General features: G+C 34.4%; 1 protein-coding gene across 1 annotated transcript in view; it reads left to right on the top strand.

The window, feature by feature from the left end:
- The first annotated feature begins 285 nt into the window (after positions 1 to 285).
- Positions 286 to 24914, top strand: part of LOC307185508 (UDP-glucuronosyltransferase 2A2-like) — a 46947-nt gene continuing 22318 nt past the window's right edge. Inside the window, 4 exon segments of the mRNA XM_079919819.1 lie at positions 286 to 1221; positions 11827 to 12075; positions 12077 to 12104; positions 12108 to 12438. Coding sequence (XP_079775945.1) covers positions 500 to 1221; positions 11827 to 12075; positions 12077 to 12104; positions 12108 to 12438 — 1330 coding nt within the window. The 5' untranslated portion in view covers positions 286 to 499.

Below are 24914 nucleotides of genomic sequence, written 5' to 3'. Positions count from 1 at the left end.
AAGAACTACTTAAAAAGTTTAATTGTTACTAATGACATTATATAAAATGTATTAAATCTTGGAAAATCTATAGCATTAGCAACTCTACATTTCTGAGTAAGTTCTAGCCCTCTCTGAGGTTTTGGTACCTAGGCCTGAGTGTAGAGTTGAGATACACAGTGGCTTTAAGCAGCTTAGTAGTAATAATTTAACAATTATAAGATGCAAAGGAAGGGTTGAAGGATCAACTTCAAGAAAAGGATCAGAGAGCCAGAATCATCACCAAAGCTAAAGCAACAGGTTGAGAGACAAGACACATGATACCCCTAAATCTCCAATTATCACAAAACTATGATTATAGAGCTACCATGACTAATATCATTTTGTAGAGAGAAGGCTCTTAAGAGTATCAGTGGTTTGAATCAAAACTTAGAAATAATCTGTCTCTCCTTTTTTGCTTAACAAGCAGAGAAATTCATTTGTGCCACACCTCATTGAATCTTCTACATCAAGCGACATCATGTTGAAGAAGAACATTCTGCTGTTGGCTCTTCAGATAAGTCTCTTAGGAACCACTCTTGGTGGGAATGTTTTGATTTGGCCAATAGAAGGTAGTCATTGGCTAAATGTTAAGACAATTATAGATGAGCTAATTAAAAAAGAGCATAATGTGACTGTCTTAGTTGCTTCTGGTGCACTTTTCATCACACCGACCTCTAACCCATCTCTGATATTTGAAATATCTAAAGTGCCCTTTGGCAAAGAAAGAATAGAAGGATTGATCAAGGACTTTGTTTTGACATGGATGGAAAATAGACCATCTCCTTTAACCATTTGGAGATTCTATCAGGAGATGGCCAAAGTCATCAAGGACTTCCATATGGTGGCTAGAGAAGTCTGTGATGGTGTTCTCAAAAACCAAAATCTAAAGGAAAAGCTGAAGAAAAGCAAATTTGAGGTCTTGGTATCAGATCCAGTATTTCCTTGTGGTGATATAATAGCTTTAAAACTGGAAATTCCATTTATGTACTCTTTGAGGTTTTCTCCAGCCTCAACAGTGGAAAAACACTGCAGGAAGGTACCATACCCTCTTTCCTATGTTCCTGCTATTTTATCAGAACTTACTGACCAGATGTCTTTCACCGACAGAATAAGAAATTTCATTTCCTACCATCTACAGGACTACATGTTTAATATGCTTTGGAAATCATGGGATTCCTACTATAGTAAATCTTTGGGTATGTTACATTTTTTATTATTTAAGTTTGAACAAACAGAGCTTTGTATCACTTCTTCTCTATTTCCCTATGGCTATTCTTCTTCAATCCTACATATTGATTACTGTCTATTACTATCATTTGACAGCAGGAAAGAACATAAAAGACACTATGATTTGCAGCTACAGTGTGTTGTTTTCTAATTTTATGGACTTGAAGGTACCAAATAAGTTCTTTTATGGATAACATTCTGGTGACAAATACCTAAGTTTAAAAATAGGACTAAATTCTCATTTAGATATTGCACTGAAAATAGAAATTGCCTAGAAACTTCAGTGGGGTATGCAAAAAGCTGGAAGAAATTAAGCTGTCTACAAGCCCATTATTGTAAACATTTGTGCGTGTGTATTTAAAAACATACATGTTTATGGAAAATGTTTGATTATTGCACATAGATTTCTTACTGTTTACTAGGCTCTCCCTTAGATAGAGAGGTTACAACAAAGACTGAGACCAAGTTCTTGGATTCAAGGATTTCACAGTCAAGCAGAAGAGATGTCAGACATGAAAAGGAATACTTACAGTATGAATGAGGTGAGTAATGGAAATATGTATAAAGGACAGAGATAGTATAAAGGAGACAGACAGTATGTGACGAGAGAGAGTGGTATTCTGAAAAACTTCAGAGTTGAGGTGTTGCACCTCAAAAGGAAATTTTTAAACAGTGAATATAAGTTTTCCTGCAAATTAAGTGTGGGGAAGGAAACAGTGTGCCCAATATTGTGGAGTCTTAAAATAGCATGTGTGTGCTGTGTATTACTGATGATTCAGTATTTATGAAGGTCAAATTGATTTGCATTTCTTGGATGATTAGTGTTGTTGAACACATTTTCATGTATCTGTTGGCCATCTGTATGTCTTTGGAAAAATGTCATTTCAGATCCTCTGCCCATTTTCAGTCATATTGTTTGTATTTTTGCTACTAAGTTGTATAAGTTTTCATATATTTTGGATATTAGCCCCTTATCAGATATATGATTTGCAGATATTTTCTCCCATATGATAGGCTGTCTTTTTATTTTGTTGATAGTTTCCTTTTTTGTGCAGAAGCTTTTAAGTTTGAGGTAGTCCTACTTGTTTATTTTTTCTTTTGTTGCTTTTGCTTTTGGTAGTAAATCCAAAAAACATCATCAAGACCTATGTCAAGGAGCTTAACACCTATATTTTCTTCTAGGAGTTTTGTGGTTTCAGTTCAAACCACAAAAGTCTTTAAACCATTTCAAGTTAATTTTTGTACATGATGTAAGATAGGGGTCCAGTTTCATTGTTTCACATGTGGTTGTGCAGTTTTTCCAACATGATTTATTGAAGAGTCTGTCTTCTCCACTGTATATTCTTGGCTCCTTTGTTATAAATTAATTGACAGTATATGAGTGGGTTTATGGGTGAGGAGTATGAAGAGGGATGTAAGTTACAACTGGCTGATCATATTCTCTGGATATATTAAATAGTTGCTCCCAAACTCAAAAACAGATATTTATCTCCTGGAATCCAAACAAAAGTCTACCTGTTCTGATTCTTAGAGAGAATAAGCTCAGCTACTATGACAATCGTGAACTACCCTACGAAGATAAAAGTGAATGGTCAACATCATAGGGCTAAAACTGGACCTTAAAAATTAAGAAAGAGGACAAAGAAATGGCAATTTTATAAGGTAACAAAGCTGTCAAATTTTGAAAACTCTTTAATCTCCTCATGCATGTAGTAAACTAACAGTGACATCTGAACATGTGCAGAATCTCAGTTAATGAACTAGAGGAATGTACATGGAGAGTTCCTTGGTCACAGTATGTGTGTACATTTTCATCTCATCACATGTTTTTATCAACTACTTGTTCTCAACTTGAGATAATAATTATCAGGATTATGATGTTCTTTATTTATATTGGTGAAATTATCCCTAGATAAACCTTCTCCATGCTGGCAATCTCAAAATCACATGTTTCATTGTATTTTGCTTGTAAGTTAATACTGGTAATAAAACCACACTATTTTCCCATCTTAAGATATTAGAATAATATTTCTTAACAATTTTTTCATGGGAATGTAATGAAGATTTCTAGAAAGGTTCTTACTCTCTGATTTTGATAATCTCATGTTTCTAATCAAATTATACTCTTCCGACTTAGAATGGCTATTTAAACTTTGTTGTACTAAAACACAATATTTTTATTGATGTCCAGGGACTTGAGCACTCATATTCCAAAGGTCAGGTAAGAAATGAAAGTACTGACATGACAGAGTAATTTATTTTTTTGCAAGACTTTGTACATGTGGAATGATAAATGAGGATGATGAACGGAACTGACTTGGAAAAATAACTTATTTCCAATTTGAATTTACCTTTTAATTTAGCTTGACTGCTCTAATCAAAGTCATTGCAACAAATCCATATCTACTCAGTTCTCAAATTGTCACACCTGAGTAAATAAATAGAGGACAACTTTCTTTCTATAACATTATTTTTCTGCAGTGGTATGCTATAAGACCTCAGAGTGAGTCCATCTCTGCTAATTGCTAGGAATTGGATATTATCATGTGAAAATTACTTCTTTTATTTCAGGTAACAGGTATTTGGTTGAAACTCCTGGATATCATTATAGTAAGAGCAGGCAATATTTGTTGATAAGTGCTTCACATGTAATATATACCTTAATCCTTGCAATGAACTTGTGAAGAAAAATCTACTATCACAAATGAGAATATTGAGGCTTAGAAATAGTGAACATGTTAAAATCAAATCATATAGCTATTAGGTTGAGAGAATTTTCAAACAATTCTTTCTGACACCAAAGCGTCTAGAACAATTTTTCTCTCCTTTAAAATCTTCAGGTACAAATTCATCAATTATTCAGAATATTTTAGGTTTAAACTTTCTTGGGTACTTTTCTTCTTCCTTTCAATATATTTAGTTTTTACAATCTGCTATTCTATTTCTCACCTATTTAATTTGCTGAATTGAATTTAATTGGGCCATGTTATCACTAGGCACCTTGTTATTCCTTTAGGCATAGCAATTCTGTTGCCTGGGATAATTTGCCTGAGGATAGCTTTCTGGTCTTAAGAGAGCTTCACTTTAACTGAAAGTTAGAAACGGCTTCTGCAGATTTCAAATATATTTGTCTAAAGTTGATCCAGGTAAATTTTATTTTTGTTTATATTAACAACAAAAAAGCTGCCACCAAAATTGGGGAAACATTTAGGGAAATGATAATGTAGCATTTTAATGCCAGTAAAAATATTTATAATCCATAAATATTACCTCTTGCTACCAACAGTTTTACCTTGTGGCCACTATAAAAACAAATATTTTTTTGTGAGTAACTTTTACATATTAGATTTATATAAATATACAATGTATTTTTATATATGAATAATCTCTAAAAATGAATGCCATCTATAATAACAATAGATAATCATGCAAATATATTAAGTTCAATAGGAAAAACAGTAGACCTTCATTAAAGAAAAAAGCTTGACCATAGTATTCAGATCTTCACATGAACGAGGTACTCACTAAGCACAGGTAATTAATGTAATAAAGTGCTAGAAATTAGACATATTTGAGTGTGTATATCTGCACAGTGCCTGATTTCCAGTTGTCATTTTAAAAGAGAAAAAGTATATTGGGATATACTCTTCTTTTCCCTGAAGAGTAATACATTTTGGTTTGGAACATTCTTTTTCTTTCTTTTATTCTCTTCCTGTCTTTCCTTTGCTTCCCTCTCTCCTTCCTTCCTTTCTTCTTCTATTTCAAAATTTAAGTTAACCTTGATTGGTTAGAATTTTTCAAATCACCACTGGTAGCATTCCCTTTTACACAATTACCCATCAGCCAGATGATAGCCATAGGTGGCATGACAACAAAGATGGAAGTTGCTGTGGGACATGCACAATTCCCAGAAAGAGCTTTCACTCTTTTTTGCTCCCACTCAATGAAAGGGAATGAAGGTTTTAATCTTTGTAGGTATAATCTTGAGCTTTATATCTGTGTATTTCTTAAATCATTTTTGAACTTTGCAACTGCATATATTGTTAGTGATAGATCATTTGTGATGTGCCTGGAGACTGAGCATGACTGACACTTGTGGAGAAAATTGCAAGTGTTTGGGAACATCTGCACTGAAGCTCAGGTGCCCCAGGGGGCCATTGTCTGAGTAGTGGAAGAGGGGAGGTGGGTCCAAGTGATGAGATCTAGGTGATCTGATCTGGTTAAATTGATCATTTTAAAGTCAGATTCTCTCCCTACAATATCAAATATAGCTAACATTTATTGAGTGCAAATGCTATTCTGAATAATTTACATGCATTGCTTCGTTTAGTACTCATAACTACAGAAAATAGGCACCGTCATTCTCCCCTAGTTTGTAATGAGGCTGAGTAACTTGCCTGAGGTTACAATCAAGGAAGTGGTGAAGGATTTAATGCCAGACCCAGGGCTAAAAAGAAAGCTTTAGACAATATTCAGTGTATACAGGATAAAACAAAGGGAAAAAAGGAAAGTTCACCTAAGTTTAAAATTTCAAATTAGATTTCTGTGCATTAATTTTATACCTGGCTACTTTACCAAATTCATTGATTAGCTCTAGTAGTTTTCTGGTAGAATTAATGCACAGAAATCTTTTGCATTCCTATACACTAAAGCTGAAAAATATGAAAGAGAAATTAAGGAAACACTCCCATTTACCATTGCAACAAAAATAACAAAATACCTAGGAATAAACATACCTCAGGAGACAAAAGACCTGTATGCAGAAAATTATAAGACACTGATAAAAGAAATTAAACATGATACAAACAGATGGAGACAAATACCATGTTCTTGGATTGGAAGAATCAGCATTGTGAAAATGATTATACTACTCAAAGCAATCTACAGATTCAATGCAATCTCTACCAAACTTCCAATGGCACTTTTCACAGAACTAGAACCAAAAATTTCACAATTTGTATGGAAACACAAAAGACCTCCAATAGCCAAAGCAAACTTGAAAAAGAAAAATGGAGCTGGAGGAATCAGGCTCCCTGACTTCAGACTATACTACAAAGCTACAGTAATCAAGACAGTATGGTACTGGCCAAAAAAAAGAAATATAAATCAATGGAACAGAATAGAAAGCCCAGAGATAAACCCATGCACATATGGTCACCTTACCTTTGATAAAAGAGGCAATAATATACAATGGAGAAACGATAGCCTCTTCAATAAGTGGTACTGGGAAAACTGGGCAGCTACATGTAAAATAATGAAATTACAACACTCCCTAACACCATACACAAAAATAAACTCAAAATGGATTTAAGACCTAAATATAAGGCCAGACACTGTAAAACTCTTAGAGGAAAACATAGGCAGAACACTCTATGACATAAATCACAGCAAGATCCTTTTTGACCCACCTCCTAGAGAAATGGAAATAAAAACAAAAAAAACAAATGGGACCTAGTGAAACTTAGAAACTTTTGCACAGCAAAAGAAACCATAAACAAGACCAAAATACAACCCTCAGAATGGGAGAAAATATTTGCAAATGAAGCAACTGACAAAGGATTAATCTCAAAATTTACAATCAGCCCATGCAGCTCAATATCAAAACAACAAAGAGCCCAATCCAAAAATGGGCAGAAGACCTGAATAGACATTTCTCCAAAGAAGATGTACAGATTGCCAGCAAACACATGAAAGAATGCTCAACATCTCTAATCACTAGAGAAATGCAAATTAAAGCTACAATGAGGTATCACCTCACCCTGTCCATCCTCAAAAAATCTACAAACAATAAATTCTGGAAAGGGTGTGGAGAAAAGGGAACCCTCTTGCACTGTTGGTGGGAATGTAAATTGATACAGCCACTATGGAGAACACTATGGAGGTTCCTTAAAAATTTAAAAATAAAACTACCATACAACCCATCAATCCCACTACGGGGCATATAACCTGAAAAAACGATAATTCAAAAAAAGTCATGTGCCACAATGTTCATTGAAGTTCTATTTACAATAGCCAGGACATGGAAGCAATCTAAGTGTCCATCGACAGATGAATGGATAAAGAAGATGTGGCACATATATACAATGGACTATTACTCAGCCATAGAAAGAAACAAACTGTGTTATTTCTAGTGAGGTGGATGGACCTAGAGTCTGTCATACAGAGTGAAGGAAGTCAGAAAGAGAAAAGCAAGTACTGTATGCTAACACATATATATGGAATCTAAAAATATTTAAAATGGTTCTGAAGAACCTAGGGGAAGGACAGGAATGAAGAGCAGACATAGAGAATGGACTTGAGGACATGGGGAGGGGGAAGGGTAAGCTGGGACAAAGTGAGAGAGTGGCATGGACATATATACACTACCAAATGTAAAATAGATAGCTAGTGGGAAGGAGCTGCATAGCACAGGTAGATCAGTTCGGTGCTTTGTGTCCACCTAGAGGGATGGGATTGGGAGAGTGGGAGGGAGACACAAGAGGGAGGAGATATGGGGATATTTGTATATGTATAGCTGATTCACTTTGTTATACAGCAGAAACTAACACACCATTATAAAGCAATTATACTCCAAAAAAGTTGTTAAAAAAAAAAGAGACAATCCATCATATTAAAAATGTATAAATGAAGAAAATAAAAACAAATACAATTTCAAATGAATTAACTAAATGCCAATCAAGGAACTCAAATAAAATTGAAGTACTAACGTAAGGCTAAAACTTTAAAGTTACTAAAGAGTTGATTACTCAGGTCCCTAAAACAGTGTGAAGACTGGTTTGTAGGCTTTTGTGGCCTCTGGAGCCACCTCCAAATCTGAGTGACAATGAGAAATGATCAGCACAATTAAATCCTAGCATCCAGGGCAATGCACAGAAAGAGGAAAGCTTCAAGGCAGGGCATGTGTTTGGGGAAAAAATTTGTAAGAAAAACTCCTGTACAAAAGTGTTGTTTTAAACATTCTCAATTCAAATTAATAGCATTATACATTTTAAGATACTTTAACTCTAATTTAGTTTTATACAGATGACTAACATTCTCCAACAAAACCTCATTAAATCTTATTCTGAAAAAGTTATGTCTGTTTTATTATCCTTTGGAGTCCTCTCTTTCAAAATAGAGAATGAAAAGGAGCAATTGATTCTGAGGGGAACAAAATCTTCCACCCCAAAATGTGTCTCTTTGGCTTGAGGATTATCTGAGGCTGATTGCTTTTAAGAGACAAAGACTCAGGAAGTCTTTCTTTTTACCTTCCCTTTAACTGCTTAAAAGAATTTAGATACGAGGCCCTGTCCAGGAAGAGCCCTCTCACCAGAGAAATCTACAGAGAACAACACCTACTGTGGTAGGGAAACTCAACAGGGCCTGGAGACCAAAGTCCAATCTGTGTCTCATTGTCTCTATGGCACAGCAAATATTCATTTACCAAATATTTGTTTTTCCATCTCTATGTGAATTGCCTTCCTCCACTGTAAAGCCCCAAACACTTACCCCGTTCTCCTTCCCTCAGGTGGCATATAGGCCTCAGTTGCCTAACTTGTTCTTGGGCCTCATAGTCTTGAGGAGACCCTGCATGTCACTAAATTTGGTTTTTCTCCTGTTCATCTGTGTCACATCGATTTAATTTTTAGATGAGCCAAAATAACCTAGAAAAGGTAGAGGGAAAGTTTTTTTCCTCTCCAACAATTCAAAGTACAAGAACAATATCATAATTGGTGCAAATTTTCTATGACTAATCTATTTTTCACTCATGGTACTTATGTATTGTTTCACAGGCATATGTTTTTAAAATTATTTTCTGAGCTCTTTAGTTATGTTTAAGATGTCATCATCAAATATTCACCATTGTGAAATGTAATATTTTCTAATTTTTACTGTTATAAAATATATCTCAACTATTCAATTTAAAAAGTAGATTATAGAAGAAGGAACATTGGACTGGGAACCAGAATACTTATGCATTTCCAGCATTGTGACTTTCAGATTATTTAAACCTCTCTTAGTCTATTTTCTTACATACAAAATGATGGAGATGGGCAAACTGGACTTATGTTGGCTATAGAATGACAATCCCACATGCTATTACTGAAACCGTATTCAGAAGAGCTATAAGTGAACTCATAAAGCAAACAAATATGTGATTGTTTTAAATTACAGAACTTCATTATTTCATGAAATTATGCATATTTAGCATATTATTTTTTCACTGATGGAATTTTAAATCTAAGCTTATACTGCATATGTCCCCAAACATAATTTATTTTTTAATCTCTTCATCATTTTTGAATTTGCAAATTATGAAGCATTTCAGGTATACAGGAAACCATAGAATAAATGGAACAGAACTCTACATTGATGGTAGTGAGATTAAACATTTTAACATCCAAGAATAATTTTAAAACAAAAATAATATATATATATATATCAGCTACTAATTAATTCTATTATCTCTTATTGTCTTTATTAAATTATATAATTTTATTATTGTCCTGAAAAGACCACCTAACAGTGGAAAGTTAACTCCTTGAACGCTTGAATTTTTTTTTAAATGCAGGGTAATTTAGGGCTGCCTACCTGCATTTGATTCTTGGGTATATTTTGATAAGCTTTTAAATGTTATCATAGCTGTTGCTAGTGAGTAATGGCTAATTAATTATTATACTTACAAGGACTTCAATAACTGAACAAATCTCAGTATTTTATAAATGAACTTTCAGTTATCCTTTATATGTTGTTGTGTTTTGTCTCCTTTTTATAATAAGGTCATGACAGCAACAGATTTCTTTATGAAGCTATTTTAAATTCTCTTCACTAGGCCATTTTAATGGCCATCAAGATTAGTCATACTCTTCTCCTGCTGTTTTGTTTCAAAATGTAATTAATTTTAAAATTACTGCCCCTATAACCAAATTGAGGCTAGCTCTTGAAAGGACACAAATACAATCATTCTAAAAGCACAACTTCTCTCTCTTCTCTTTCCCTTTCTCTGCCTTCCTGGTCCTTTTGTTCCTTAAGGTCCTGAAATGACAATTCAAGGGCAAAAGATCATAAAGAGAAAACCCAGCACTTAATTTCCAATCTCAGTTCCCGGTTTCTATCCTTTTAGTCACTTTATTTGTTCTTATTTTCTCTTTTTAATGGCAGCTTTCAAAGATTTTAACTTTTAAAATAGCACCAGTATATATTTGCCCTTGTTCAGTTTGGCATTCACTAAGAACCTCAACATGTATCATTACATCCATGTCTAGCCAGTAATTCTGTAGCTAACCCACTGATTTACTGGTCAATCTTTAGGCAAATTTATTAAACTGCTAACATTACTAAACTCTTGCTCTGAACCAAGCAGTCTGCAAAGCAGCTTTGCAGATATTATTGCTAATTTACAACTTAATATAACAAATTAGCATCATCTCTCATTTACACATGAGAAAACTAAGGCTGAGAGGATCTAGGTAATTCATCAGGGTCACAAATCTTGTTAAAGGTCAGTTTTTGAATCCGGGGCTGTTGAAATCTAGAGTTCACCTAATTTAAGCTACTAAACAGCTCTGAGTAAAAAGCGTATGTTTTCTCAGCGTGCTGGTTGCTATCTCCTTGATTGTGTATAAAGATATCATAGGGAAGAAAATTAAAATTTCCCTGTAACAAGGAGACAGTGATCAATTTGCTTTATCAGAGAAGAAAACAGTCCTCTTTCAAATGTGTAGTAATTAACTCTATTACCCAATTAATCTAAAACTTCTTGAAGTGTTTGAGCAAACATCCTCTAAGGGAAGCTTGTTTTTAATATTTTCCTAAATATGAGCCATGGGGAAATGATAATAATGCTGGTCACTGGGCATTGCCAAAGTTCCTGAAACTTAACAAAGATGAGACATGACATTGTAAAAAGCCAGAAATGAGTGAAATAGTGTTATGATTGTTGTCCCAATTGTACTACTCTGTCAAATATGCTTCTGGATATGCAATTCAACATTAGTTTCATTATCCATGAAATGGAGTAAATCACTTCTGCTAAACAAGATTATGAAAAGGATTGAGTCAGACAATGCATGTAGAAATGCCTCATAATAAAGATATCCAGCTTGAAAGTTCTGCAAGTTGAGGCAAAGTGACTTTAGTAGTGAGAAATACTATTTTTCATTTAACAATTTGGGGAAAGGTATACTAAATTGAAGGCACATTTTATAAATTATGGTTATTTTCACAGAGAACACAGATATCAGGCTTATAACCTGCCTGCTTCTTTTTCTTTAAAATAGGGCCAGATTTCATTTCTTTTGTTGGACTAATCATATTAATATATTCAAGAATTTGAGTTATATTGTTTTCCTTTTAGTCAATAGATCAATTGACTTATGAATGAGTGTAGCCATCGCATTAAATATTATTTTGTTTGAAAAAATAATCTACCTAAATATACTTTGAAAGTTTCTTTTCGTCTTAAAAGATCTGTAGTAGGATGGTTTCCATAATGGATATCACCATGCCTAAGAAGTTTTCCCATCTTCTGATTTTTAATTTGACTCCGATTGAAATCGTTCTAAGTGGGAATGTGCTAATTTAGCCAACGGATGGTAGCCATCGGTTAAACATTAAGATCATTTTGGAAGAGTTGAATCCAAGAAATCACAATGTGACTGTACAGGCTTCATCAGCGACTCTATTTGTCAACTCCAGTGATGATTCTCTGAATTTTGAGGTGATATCTGTTTCCTACAAGAAAAGCAACATCGGCTCCTTAACTGAACATCTGATAATGCTGTGGATAGATCATAGACTGACTCCTCTCATGCTCTGGACTTTTTACAAAGAACTAGGAAAACTACTACCTACAGATTAATATACACATCTGTGATTGAGTATTAAAGAACCCCAAGTTAATGGCAAGACTTCAGAAAGGAGGCTTTGATGTGCTGCTAGCCGACCCAGTAACAATCTGTGGAGACCTGGTTGCTCTGAAATCAGGAATTCCATTTATGTACACGTTGAAGTTCTCTCCAGCCTCAGCAGTAGAGAGACACTGTGGAAAAATCCCAGCACCTGCCTCCTATGTACCTGCAGCACTTTCAGAGCTCACTGACCAGATGACCTTTGGCGAAAGGGTTAAAAATACCATATCTTATCCACTGCAAGATTATATATTTCAGTCCTACTGGGGACAATGGAATTCATACTATAGCAAAATCCTAGGTAAGTCTCTAAAATATTATCTTACTATTGATTCTAGATATCTTATTTATTGTTAATACAGCAGAAGGTTTCCATACCACCGCCTATGCCAAGCTGAAGTAAATACACTTATTATGCCTTTGTACACATCCTTGAACATTATTTCTGGATAAATTCCTAGAAAATAGAGTGGTGGTATTAATACGTATGTTGTTGTCTCAAAGCAAATAATGTTGTGCTTATTTAGGTAATAGCTTTTCAATGTGTAAATCAATCTTCAAATATAAATGAAAATACCTTTACTAGGATGAATTATGACACTGCTAAAAAATACCTTGACACACATTTTGAAGTGATACCTGATTTACTTTCCCTCTTCATTCTTCATTTTTTCTTTGTCTGAGGAAGCTTTAAAAAGCCTAGGGAAAAAAAAAAAAAAAAAGCCTAGGGTTAGGCATTGGAAACTTGAATTTATACTCTGCTCTGCCTCTCACTATCTCTCCATCCTTAGGTTCCCCTGGGTGCTTGCGGCAGCACTGCCTCCAACTTAATTGCTCAGGGACCTTTGGCAAACCTCAAGGTTCCTTGTCTCACAGATTCCTTTATGAGCATCAAACAAAATAAAACAAACTGTCAAGGCCAGTTCTGGTTCATTGTATATATTATTTCTTTTTCTCATCTTCATGGGTCTTCCTTTCTTTATTTTTCTGTTTTCTTTTCTAATTAATGCTTTTTTCTCTAGGTCTCTTAGTAGTAACAGGGATACTAATTAAAAGCAAAAATTAATAGTTGATGTTACCAATGGTACTTTCTTATAAAGGTAATATGCAAAATACTATTCTTTCACTCACCTTTTGACTTTCCTCTGTCCCTCCCTTTATTTCTTTTCTTCCTTCTTCCATCTCTCCCTAACTCCCTTCATTTATTTTACTTTATTCTTTCCCTCTTCCTTCCTTCCCTCCTCTTTTCCTCCCTCCCTCCTTCCTTCCTTCCTTCCTTTCATCCATCTCGCTTTCTTTGTGTAGAAAAGTTACCAAATACCAGCCCGATACCTACCTCTTTTCTAGGTACTGGGAATACAACAGTTAGCAAAACAGATCAAAATCTCTACTCTACCCTTATGGAGCTCACACTAGTAAAAGGAGACAGTCAACAAATAAAATGAATCTATAAAATATACAGGGTGTTAGACTGTGATATATGCTATGTAGTAAAACACGAAGACTAGACAGTTCTGCAAGTAGTGTTATACTTTTAAATAGGGTGGCAAAGGAAGGTCTGAACTGAAAGGATGACATTCAGACAAAGACCTCAGAGCAGTGAGAATGAGAACCAGTAGGATCCCTGGAGAAAAAGCATTTCAGGCATAGGTAAAAACAAGTGCAAAAATCCATGGCAGGCCATAGATGCAGGACTTACATAAGGATTTACAATAAAGATTTAATGTATCTTGACCTTAAATCTTACTTTTCACAAGTAGAATCTGTAAAATTTTTTTCTTTCCTTGATTTTGGAATACTCTATCCTGTTTTCCATCACTTTTAAACTTCTTTGTGGAATTAGTCTAGAAGAAAGATATTGAACATATCATACACATATAAATAAAACATATGCAAGGTAATTAAATTTTGCATATACTTTTGTAGATATGGTAGAATTTTGAAAGTAAAATTCTGTGTATTTATATCTTTTATAATGTAACATAACTATATTTTCTTTTTTTCTGGGTTCCAAATTTCATATGCTTCAGAAACATATTTCACTTTAAATTTAGGTGTTATTCACATGATTATTTCCCAAGACATTTGAAATGTGTGCTATAATAGTTATCACTGCGCATATATGTATCACATACCAACAACTACTGTGGGTTTTGAATAAGGTAACTGTCTATAAATAAGGAGATGTAAAAAGTAAAATGGTGAAGGGCCTTGCAAAGCACAGGAGATTCTGGGTTCAAGTTCCATTTGCTAAATGTGTGATCTCAGGCAGGTAAACTCGAGTCACAGCACATCCTTCTCTTTAAAATGGGGAAATTATTTCACAGTACTCTTTAGGATGATCATATGACACTTTATGGATGGAAATGTTATGTCAATTATGAAGGTTTATACTTATGCTGAATATTATTTACACCAAACTACACAAGAACTCTGTAATGACAATGCCCTAATTATACTATCATGGGGCTATGTACATAGAAAGTAGTCAGTAAATATTTGTAGAAAATAAACGGCCTCTGGGATATACTAAATCTCCCTTCTCAAAGGAAACCATGACAAATTATATAACGTGTGAAAAAGCCTTTGTGAAACAGAATGTTCCCAACTTGTCATTTGCACAATATACTAATCTAGCTTCAGAAATCCCACATATTAAGAAATTAAATATTTTATTTACTTAAATCCTTTACGCTCTTCATGTTACTAAATGTTGTTGAACAACAAATAACTACCTTGAATATTTTATTTCAAATCAAGCTATATTTCCAAGAAGAACTGGTAAAATCTAATTTGTCTTTTGTTTTCAATTACATTCTTAAAGTATTAGAGACGCCTGTTAACTGTAAACTGACACTGAAATAGGGCAGGTACCTTATATTTGATATTATCTTTGAATACGAGATTTCATAATGTCAAATTTCTGAGAAGTTTCCATTTCAATGACTGTTCTTCAGTTCTGTGAGAAAAATAGACTAGAAAAATAGCATGCTTAAATGTGGTTAGAAAACAAACAAAAACCCTCAAAAATCTATTTTGAAAGAAATAGAAGTAAGTAACAAGGAAATATCTAACTGCATTGGTTAAAAATTCTGTTTTATTTATCAGTGAAGAAATATTTTGTGAATGAAGTAAATTAAAATGATCATCAATTCAATTTTGAATATGTTTCTAACACCTAATGGAACAGGCATATCTGGGAATATGCCGATATTGTTATTCATATTAAGGAGTGAATCTATTAATAAATCTTGCCCTGGCTAATTGTTCTGCAAGGCAGCATCCAGTTGCACTGAGCCTGATCTCTCCCCCAACCTCAGAGAGATTTGCTGTACATATAGTACATAGGTAGTTCTCATGTGGGAAGGATTTGAGACTAGCCTTTGCTACAACTATAGGAAGGCCAAGGACTTGAATGTTGTAATGAAAATAGTTAAACTGGTAAAGAAACTGAATAGTCCCATTTTGCCTGTGTCTTTTGGTTTCCTGATCTGTCTCCATTTTTCCCAGCACACTGCAGACAGGAGAGAGGAAAGCTCAGTACTAATCTATGTAACACTCAACCAGTGTAGCCTGCTTTTACCTCTAAGTACCATGTGGGTTCCATGTTGGTCCCTCTTTCCCTGCTGCTAAATTTTAGATGGATTCCCTAGAACTAACCCTACCTTTTCCCAGACGATTAAAATAAATTAATTAATTAAATAAATAAGCCTCATAACATTTCCCATCTACCCCACTTGACTGAAACTGGGCTAGGTTACTCACTACATTTTTTACATTTGGTTTCTGGCTCCCTTTCTGGGCCCAATATTTTTTAATTTGTTTTTCTGTAACTCACTCCCATTCTAATCCTCACTGCCAACATCTCATCCTTTCCCTGGAAAAGGTGGATCTCTGTTACTCTGCTCTCACGTAGGCTTTTATTTATTTATTTTGCGGTACGCGGGCCTCTCACTGTTGTGGCCTCTCCCATTGCGGAGCACAGGCTCCGGACACGCAGGCTCAGCGGCCATGGCTCATGGGCCCAGGCCCTCCGCGACATGTGGAGTCTTCCCGGACCGGGACACGAACCCGTTTCCCCTGCATCGGCAGGCGGACTCTCAACCACTGTGCCACCAGGGAAGCCCTCACGTTGGCTTTTAATTCCTTCTCACATACGGTTTTCCTGTGGCCATTGCTGTGAGATTTTAAAAATTCTCTGTAACCTTTCTTTGGAGGTAAAACATAAATCATAAATTGTACAGCTCATTGCAGTTTCGCAATATAAAGCCACCGATGCAACCAGCACCCAAGCCAGTATGCAAAACATTATTATACCCATAACGTCTTACCCCTCCTCGCATCAGTCCCTACAACTCCCATCTAAGGGTAATGACTTTCTTGACCTCGAACACCACAGATTAAATTTGCCTGATTTTAAACTGTATAACTGAACCACACATTATGACTCTTTTGTATTTTGCTCCTTTTATTTAACATCATGTTTTTTTGTCCAAGTCGTTGTACGTATAGTATGTTCATTCTCAAATCTGTCTATTGAATTAATATACATTTTACTTATCTATTCTACTGTTGACGGTCATGTAGGCTATCTTGGTTTTGGCTATGTATGATAAACATTGCTATGAACATTCTTGCACATGTCTTTTGGTGAGTACATGTATGTCATAGTATGGGGTATATACATAAGAGTGGAATTGCTAAGTCATAGGTTATGCATCTGTTTAGGTTTAGAAGATACTGCTGAAGTCTAGATTCTCAAGCACTTGTACGGATTGATAATCTCATCAGCCATTTACTAGGATTCCGATTGTTCTCCATTGTTTTTTTTCTTTTCATTTTCATCTCACTGGGCATTTTCTTTTTTTCTTTTATTTTAATTGTAACCATATTGTTGATGTGCTCATTATTATTTTTTTATTAATGGTTAATTTGCATGTTGTTTTTCAAAAAGTACATAAAGCATACAGTGCTTTGTTTTATCAGATGTATATACCTTTGTAACCAACACGTCAATCTCTAAGATCCCTTTCTAACATGGCAGCTCTCCAGAACTTTTTAGACACTTATCAGACTGAATAACTCCTACCATTTAGTTCAGTTTTCTTATTTACTTCCATTTTTCTTTTTTTATTGAACTATAATTGATTTACAATATTATAACATATTTGTTTCAGGTGTATGACATAGTGATTCAATATTTTTATAGATGATACCCCATTTAAAGTTGTAAAACACTGGCTATATTCTCTGTGCTGTACAATATATCCTTATTGTTTATTTATTTTACATATAGTAGTTTGTATCTTTTAATCCCACTTCCACCTCCCCACTGGTAACCACTGGTTTATTCTCTATATCTGTGAGTCTGTTTCTGATTTGTTATGTACATTCATTTGTTTTATTTTTTAGATTTCAAATATAAGTGATAACTTAGAGCATTTGTCTTTCTCTGTCCGACTTATTTTACTAAGCATAATATCCTCTAGGTCCATCCACATTGTTGCAAATGGCAGATTTCACTCTTTTTTATGGCTGAGAGATATTCCATTGTGTGTATTATGTATATATATATATATATATATATATACACACACACATCACATCTTCTTTATCCATTCTTCTGTTGGTGAACACTTAGATTACTTCCATAACTTGGTTATTGTAAATAATGCTGCTATGAACATTGGGGTGCATATATCTTTTTGAATTAGTGTTTTTGTTTTCTTTGGACTTCCATTTTTCTTTTTTGACCTTTTTAATACACCCTATAATCATTTTAACTGTAAAAGTAACATCATTACATTATCACTCATGTTCAACTTGTGATCCATCAAGCATCTCTGGTCTAATTTTCTATTCAGTGATTTGGCAGCAATTGCCCTTCCTAGATGTACCAAGTATACATCTAAATGTGAGTGGACTAGAATACCTAGAGAAGGTGTAACCAAGGGAACAGCAGAGGTGATGCTTGTAATCCCAGCAACTCAGCCCCAGAGAACATGGTTACAGCAGGGAAGGCAGTGCACACAACTCAGGCCTCCTGGCTGCAATGGTGCTCGCAGCCACAGGTAACCGGGCAGCAGTGGGAGCAATGTCTATGACTCTGTCCTTCTAACCATGGAGACACCCACAACTCCAGGCCCTTGCCCCTGCCTCCAGTGGTAGTGCCTGTGAACCCAATAACTCCGAACACTGCAGAGGAACCTGTGACCCCCACTTCCCTCCATCTTTCCCCACCCCCTGTGGAGAACAAGCCTATGCGTGACTCAGGAGATGGCAGACAGAGCAGAAGCACCCACTATCCTGGAGCCTCAGGCAGCAATGCCAGTGACATCAGCAGCAGCAAGGCACCAAGGACTCCAAAGTAGTGACAATGCCAGCACTAGGCAACACCCATGACAGAGTTAGCAGAGGGTGGAAATTGCCTACTCTCAAATATAACCAGTCAGCGCAGGTAAGAGAAACGAGAAACCTTTGCTATAGTGCCACGTACTGGAAAACAATAGAAAGACATTAACTACTTCGAATGTGCCAGCAGAGGAACAACTCATCAAGCTCTATGAAGATCCACAGTAACATTGTACCACAAAAAGAAAATGACAGTTGTCCAGAAACCAATCTTAAAATCACTGAATATCACAATCTGATAGAGAATTCAAAATAGCTATCATGAAGAAACCCCAACAAGCTACAAGAGAACTCCAAAAGTCAATTCAATGAGCTCAGGAATAAAATTAATGAATTAATTAACAGAAAAAATAATTTACCAAGGAGATTTAAACTCTTAAAAGAATCAAACAGAAATTCTGGAGCTGAAGAACTCAAAACACTGGAGGTACCACACTCCCTGATTTCAAACTATAAAAAGCCATAATAATCAAGACAGCATGGAATTGACTGAAAAACAGATACATAAATCAACGGAACAGAATTGAGAGGCCAGAAATAAACCCACACATATATGGAGAATTAATTTACGACAAAGGAGCAAAGAACATACAATCTAGAAAGGATTCTCTCTTCAATAAATGGGTACAGGAAAAACATTTTACACAGAAATTTACATTGCAATATTGAATTACACTTTGTTTTATTGAATTATCCATAATGTTTTATTATTCTCACTGTTTTTTTAATTCCAAAATTATCAATATTATATATATGTGTGTGTGTCTATTCGATATTGATGTTGTAGATATTGTTTAAAGTTGAACATATGCATCTATCTATATAAAGTGGTATTATATATTATATAATATTATATATAGTGTATATTATAAGAGATATCAACTTTTTTTCAGTTTATCAAAGCATTTTTATTAATTTTTTCTTTTACTTTTTAAAAAATTTATTGAGGTATAGTTAATTTACAAAATTATATAGGTTTCAAGTGTACAACATAGCAATTCACAATTTTTAAAGCTTATACTCAATTTATAGTTATTATAAAATATTAGCTATATTTTCTGTGCTGTACAATATATCCTTGTAGCTTAGTTATTTTATACATAGTAGATTGTATCTCTTAATCCCCTACCCCATCTTGCCACTCCTCCCTTCCCTCTCCCTAAAAAGAATTTTATTTTTAACAGTCTGCACTGACTCCCTGAGCATTAATATGGAAGTTGGCTTATCAAATGATGAACTCAATCTTCCAATTCAATGTAGGAACTGCTCATATTTAAACAATAAGTGGACCAGTTCTTTTTGGCCCTGTTAAAGCTAAACGTTATACCTGAAGGACCAGGAGATTCATAATTCTTTGCATAGGGAGTCAAAGTTGAGCTAATTCTTTTTTTTTTTTTCATAAGATGACATTTATTACTGTCAGTAAAATATAACACTAAAGACACTAAGTACAAAATAGGTTAAATATGTCACCTCCCCACACAATTAAGAGCTGACCCTCAAGATCCAAGTGGACGATAGCTCTGAGGAAGCAGAAGGGCCATTCATTCTGCAAGAACCAAACTAGACATATCAACTTAAAAACATTACATATGTATAATATATATGTTTGTGTATGCAATATTATACTATGGATATGTTCAAGTTTGTAAAACATTACATATGCAGAACATCTCTCTATACATTATATATAATATTAAATATATATATATATATATATATATATATGTATAAGTTGAAAGTTTGTCTCCCCAGGTGCAGAGCTGTAACTTGGCAGTGGCTATATGTTTCTTTGAATTTCAATATAGATAACTATAGCATTTGAAAGTTATGGCAGTTTTATTTTCTTTTTTTTTCCCCTAGTGCATCCTTTTTTAAATACAATTTTTAAAAGTTACTTCCCATTTGCAGTTATTACAAAATATTGGCTACATTCCCCATGTTGTTATGTGAGTATTAGTATGCGCAAGTATATTTACTAGCTTTGTCTTCTGAATAAGACTAAAAACCCCAGTAGCACTGAACACACCTAACATACCTTGATTTTTAAGTGCCATTCTCTAATAAAATGAACCAGCATTCATTGAAGAAATGGTTGATTTTAAGGTTGGGGCTGTGAAAATAGTAGAGGTTCCTGAAACATTTTGTGGTATCAGAAAGTAAAGAGTGCTTGAAAATGATGGGGTCATATCAAAAGGACATAGGAACTAATATATGAAAAAGTTTCCAAAATCTGTGACAATTTGAGCAATAAAATGAATAATGATAATAAATTAAATAGAATCTATAAAAATAAATTTTTGAGTTATAGTGATATAAGTAAATAAATAATTGAGTAAGTAGGAAATTCTTTAAATTCTAACTAATAAATATAGAAGGAACAATTAAATTTTTTAATTGACTGGGTTTTTAACATTACATTTACACAACCATAATAAAGTTATCAAAACTAGGAATTCTTATTAAAACATTGTCAATTATCCTGATGATACCCTTTTTTCTTTCCAATATACAATCCAGGTTTCCCCCTTATATTTACTTGTCCAGTCTCCCTGCTCTTCAATTTGTGACAGTTCCCACAGTCTTTCTTTGTTTTTTCCTTTATGAAGAGTACTGGCTAGTTATTTTTCAGAATATCCCTCAATTTTTTTTTCTGGTATTCTCTTGTGATTAGGGTGAGATGATGCATTTGGGGTAAGAATACTACCAAAGCAATCTTGTGTCCTTCACAGTGTGACATAGCAGAGGTACATCATAGAGATAGGTTATTACTAGTGACCATATTTTGATCACTTAGTTAAGATGGTGTCTGCCAGGATTCTCCCTATTTCACCCTTTGTAATTAATAAGTATCTTGAAGGGAGATACTGTGAGACTATGCAAATCATGCTATTCATATGTCTGCACATATTTTTACAATCCTTTACAGTAAATTTCCAATTAATAGTTACAGAAGGAGTAATGGAAATAGAAAATCACTATTAGGCAAACACATAGTAATAACTACTGCAGGGTATACAGAAATTTCTATACTTAATTTGAAACTTTTTATGTCTAAAATGATTATTTATTTAAAAAGTTAAAGTAATTGGAAGATTTGGTTAAAGGAACATTAATGTAGGGCTTAGTTGTGCAGACTGGTTGCATGAAAAATGCACAAGCTTTAAAGAGTGAAAAAAGACTTGAGAGAGGAGGCACCAAGTAGGCAAAACCACTAACTAGATTCAAGTCTTAAGTCTATTCTCCATGCCTCTTCACCATTCTATCATATTTCCTATTTCATTTTTTTAAATTCAGAACTTAATTCCACATAACATCTTCTGATTTCTCTTTTGGGTCACTGTTCATTTGTACAGTTGCATTTAATCTGCTCTTCAGTCAAAACTGACTTTTAAATTTTATTTGTTGAATTCTTAATTTCCAGAAATTCACTTTATTTCTTTAGCAAATTTTCACAATTATTCTTTTTAATCTCTTGTTCCTTGCCTATATTTTCAGACTTCACTTTCATAGCCTTAAATCTATTGTACAAAATAATTTTATTTTTCATTCAAACAATAATAATACTTCAAATCATTGCGCTAATATTTCTGGTCTCTGTTGCTTTTTCTGGTTCTCAGTCCTGAAGCCTTGTTTCCTTGTGAAAAGGAGCTGTTTATTTCCCTTGAAATTTTATCTGTGGGAACCTTTGAAGCTGGGGTCAGTTTCTTCAAAGAGCCTTTTCTAGTTTGAGCTGCAAATCCATACAAAAGCTGACTGTGCTAATTCTAAGGGAAGATTTTTTTCATCCATACAATGCCAAGTCAAAAATAGCAATTTTCCTTGCTGTAAACTTCTGTGTAAAGGAATTATTCATAAAAGCGAGGCCATATCTCGAGAATCTAACATTACATGAACATACGCAGGGTGTGGGGTCTTAGGCAAACCTTCAGACTTTCCTTCTCCCTACTCCTGCCCTATACTGTGTATTCTTCAAAGAAATGACAAGCTTGAACATCAGAATTCCTGCTTTGACTTTGTTTAGGAATTCTGCTGCCTTTTTACTTTCTTGCCAAATCAAAAATGAATTTTAATGGGGCAATTTTATATTTTATCTAGAATTTTAAATGTTTCAGTTTGACATAAGTGAAAAAAAGGCCTATATTTTTAAATTTATGCAAATAAATCCTTCAAAATCTGAGTTCTATCTTAGTTTTCTCATATAATAAAAGAACTTAGAAATATTTCTCTACCAAATTACACATGTATGTTGTGGTCAATTTCTGACCTGTATTATATATCTCTGCTCTCTCTTTGACTTTGTTTAAGCTGTTTACAGCATATGAATTTTGTCATAGTGAGTAGATAAATTTATGTCTTTTTTTTCAAATCACTTCTGGGTTACTTATCCTGTATAAAAGGACCTTCCTCCTTTAAGATTATAATGTTATCTCAATTTTTCTTTTCGTGGATTTATGGTTCTGTCCTATCTTCTTGTTTTCTGACTCTCTTTTGGATTCTACTTTTTACCAATTACTACCAGAACTTAGCCTAACTATGCAACATAGCACAACCCTCAATCCTTGGTCCTGGATTTATCTTGGCATCTTCTAAGCAAACCTACTCTGTGTTTTCATTTTAGCAAAACAGATAATCTCTCAAGGGATTTGAAATTTCAATATATCTCTTTCAAACTATTGAAATCAGTATAATTTTGTAACTGAATATAACCCTTGATATAACTATGCCACACATCTTAGAACACAAATACATTAATATTATCTTTTACTTCTAAGTGATACTTTTCAACCTGCTAAATAGACTCTTAAAGACTTAGCTAACTCATAATTCCATCATTCCCTTCCTCCACTAAGCAACCTCCTTCATGGGCTTTGCCCTTCCTCAATTCATCTCTACCTTATATGATCCATCTCCCTTATACTTGCAGAATAAGTATTAGTTAACTGGTTAACTTAGTTTCTCCAATAATCTGTGAGATCATTTTGAATTAGAACTGTATCTTACTTGTCTCTTTATGCCCTGCAAATAATATAGAATCTGGTATATAATAAGTGCTAAAAATTGCTTGTTGAAGGTATGAAATATCAAGAATTCGGAGAAGAATTGGAATTGGATTGAAATATGGATGGATGACTAGACATAAAATCTGTACTTCTAAATTTTACCCCTCTCTTGGATTCACAGACATGTCCAGTCTTTAACTTACACACTGCAGGTCAAAAATTCTTCTGATAGCCACTCTTCCTTTAGTGTTTCATGATTTTGCTAGTGTCATTATCACACTCTGGTTGCTCAAAGTATAAACCAAGCACTTCCTTGTTAACTACTGGTCACCTTTCACTTCCTGTCAGTCATTAAGACTTTCATTCTATGCTCTCCATTCACAAATCAATATTATATTCTCCCTGATACTCTCATCAAATCTTGCTTTCTTAATATTTAATTTTTAACCAGTTACATATTCTTTTTTCTCTACAACTCAAATCCTATTTAGAGGTCAGAATAGTTTTATTAAAGGATATATATGATCATTTTCTGAACCTGATTCGAAAATTTGAGTAGACATATTTTTATGGAGATTAAAACTGAACCCAGGGGCTTCCCTGGTGGCGCAGTGGTTGAGAGTCCACCTGCCAATGCAGGGGACACGGGCTTGTGCCCTGGTCCGGGAGAATCCCACATGCCGCGGAGCGGCTGGGCCCGTGGGCCGTGGCCACTGAGCCTGCGCGTCCGGAGCCTGTGCTCCACAACGGGAGAAGCCATAACGGTGAGAGGCCCGCGTACTGCAAAAAAAAAAAAAACTGAACCCAGAGTATAGCATTCAAGGCTCTCCAAAGTGTCTTATTTTAACTAATATTTTCCTTTTCTGCACAGTTCTTTTGTGATAGCCTCTGCTCCATACATACTGAACTAATAACTGTATACTTAAATGACCATGACTTACATATTCATCTTTTTCTCCTGCTCTTCTACTCACCTTCAGAACCCTTCTCCTGTAATCTTTGCTTCTGGGCTCAGCTGAAATGTCCCCTCCATCTTGAAGCTGTGTCTGATTTTCTTCACATTACAGTGACAGCATTTTCTGAGGCCCTGAAACTCTGTACCTTTGAACAGTATTTAGTATATTCCTCCTATATTATGTGATGTATGTGTTTTATCCACATACTAGCATGTGACCAACCTTATGACAAGACCTACATTTTATGTTTACCCAAATTATTAATCATCATGTTCCAAAAGATACACCATATTATTTACTAGACTTACTTAAATGGCTTCTTCTATCACATTTTAAAATTTTCATTTAAAAATATCTTTTCTATTTTAACATATTTAAAACAAACTCCTAGAATGTGGCAATCATTT

This window comes from Stenella coeruleoalba (genome assembly GCF_951394435.1).
Source record: "Stenella coeruleoalba genome assembly, chromosome: 4".
Classification (NCBI taxonomy): Eukaryota; Metazoa; Chordata; class Mammalia; order Artiodactyla; family Delphinidae; genus Stenella; species Stenella coeruleoalba.
Note: the sequence above shows the minus strand (reverse complement) of the source record. Positions and strands in the feature narration are given on the sequence as shown.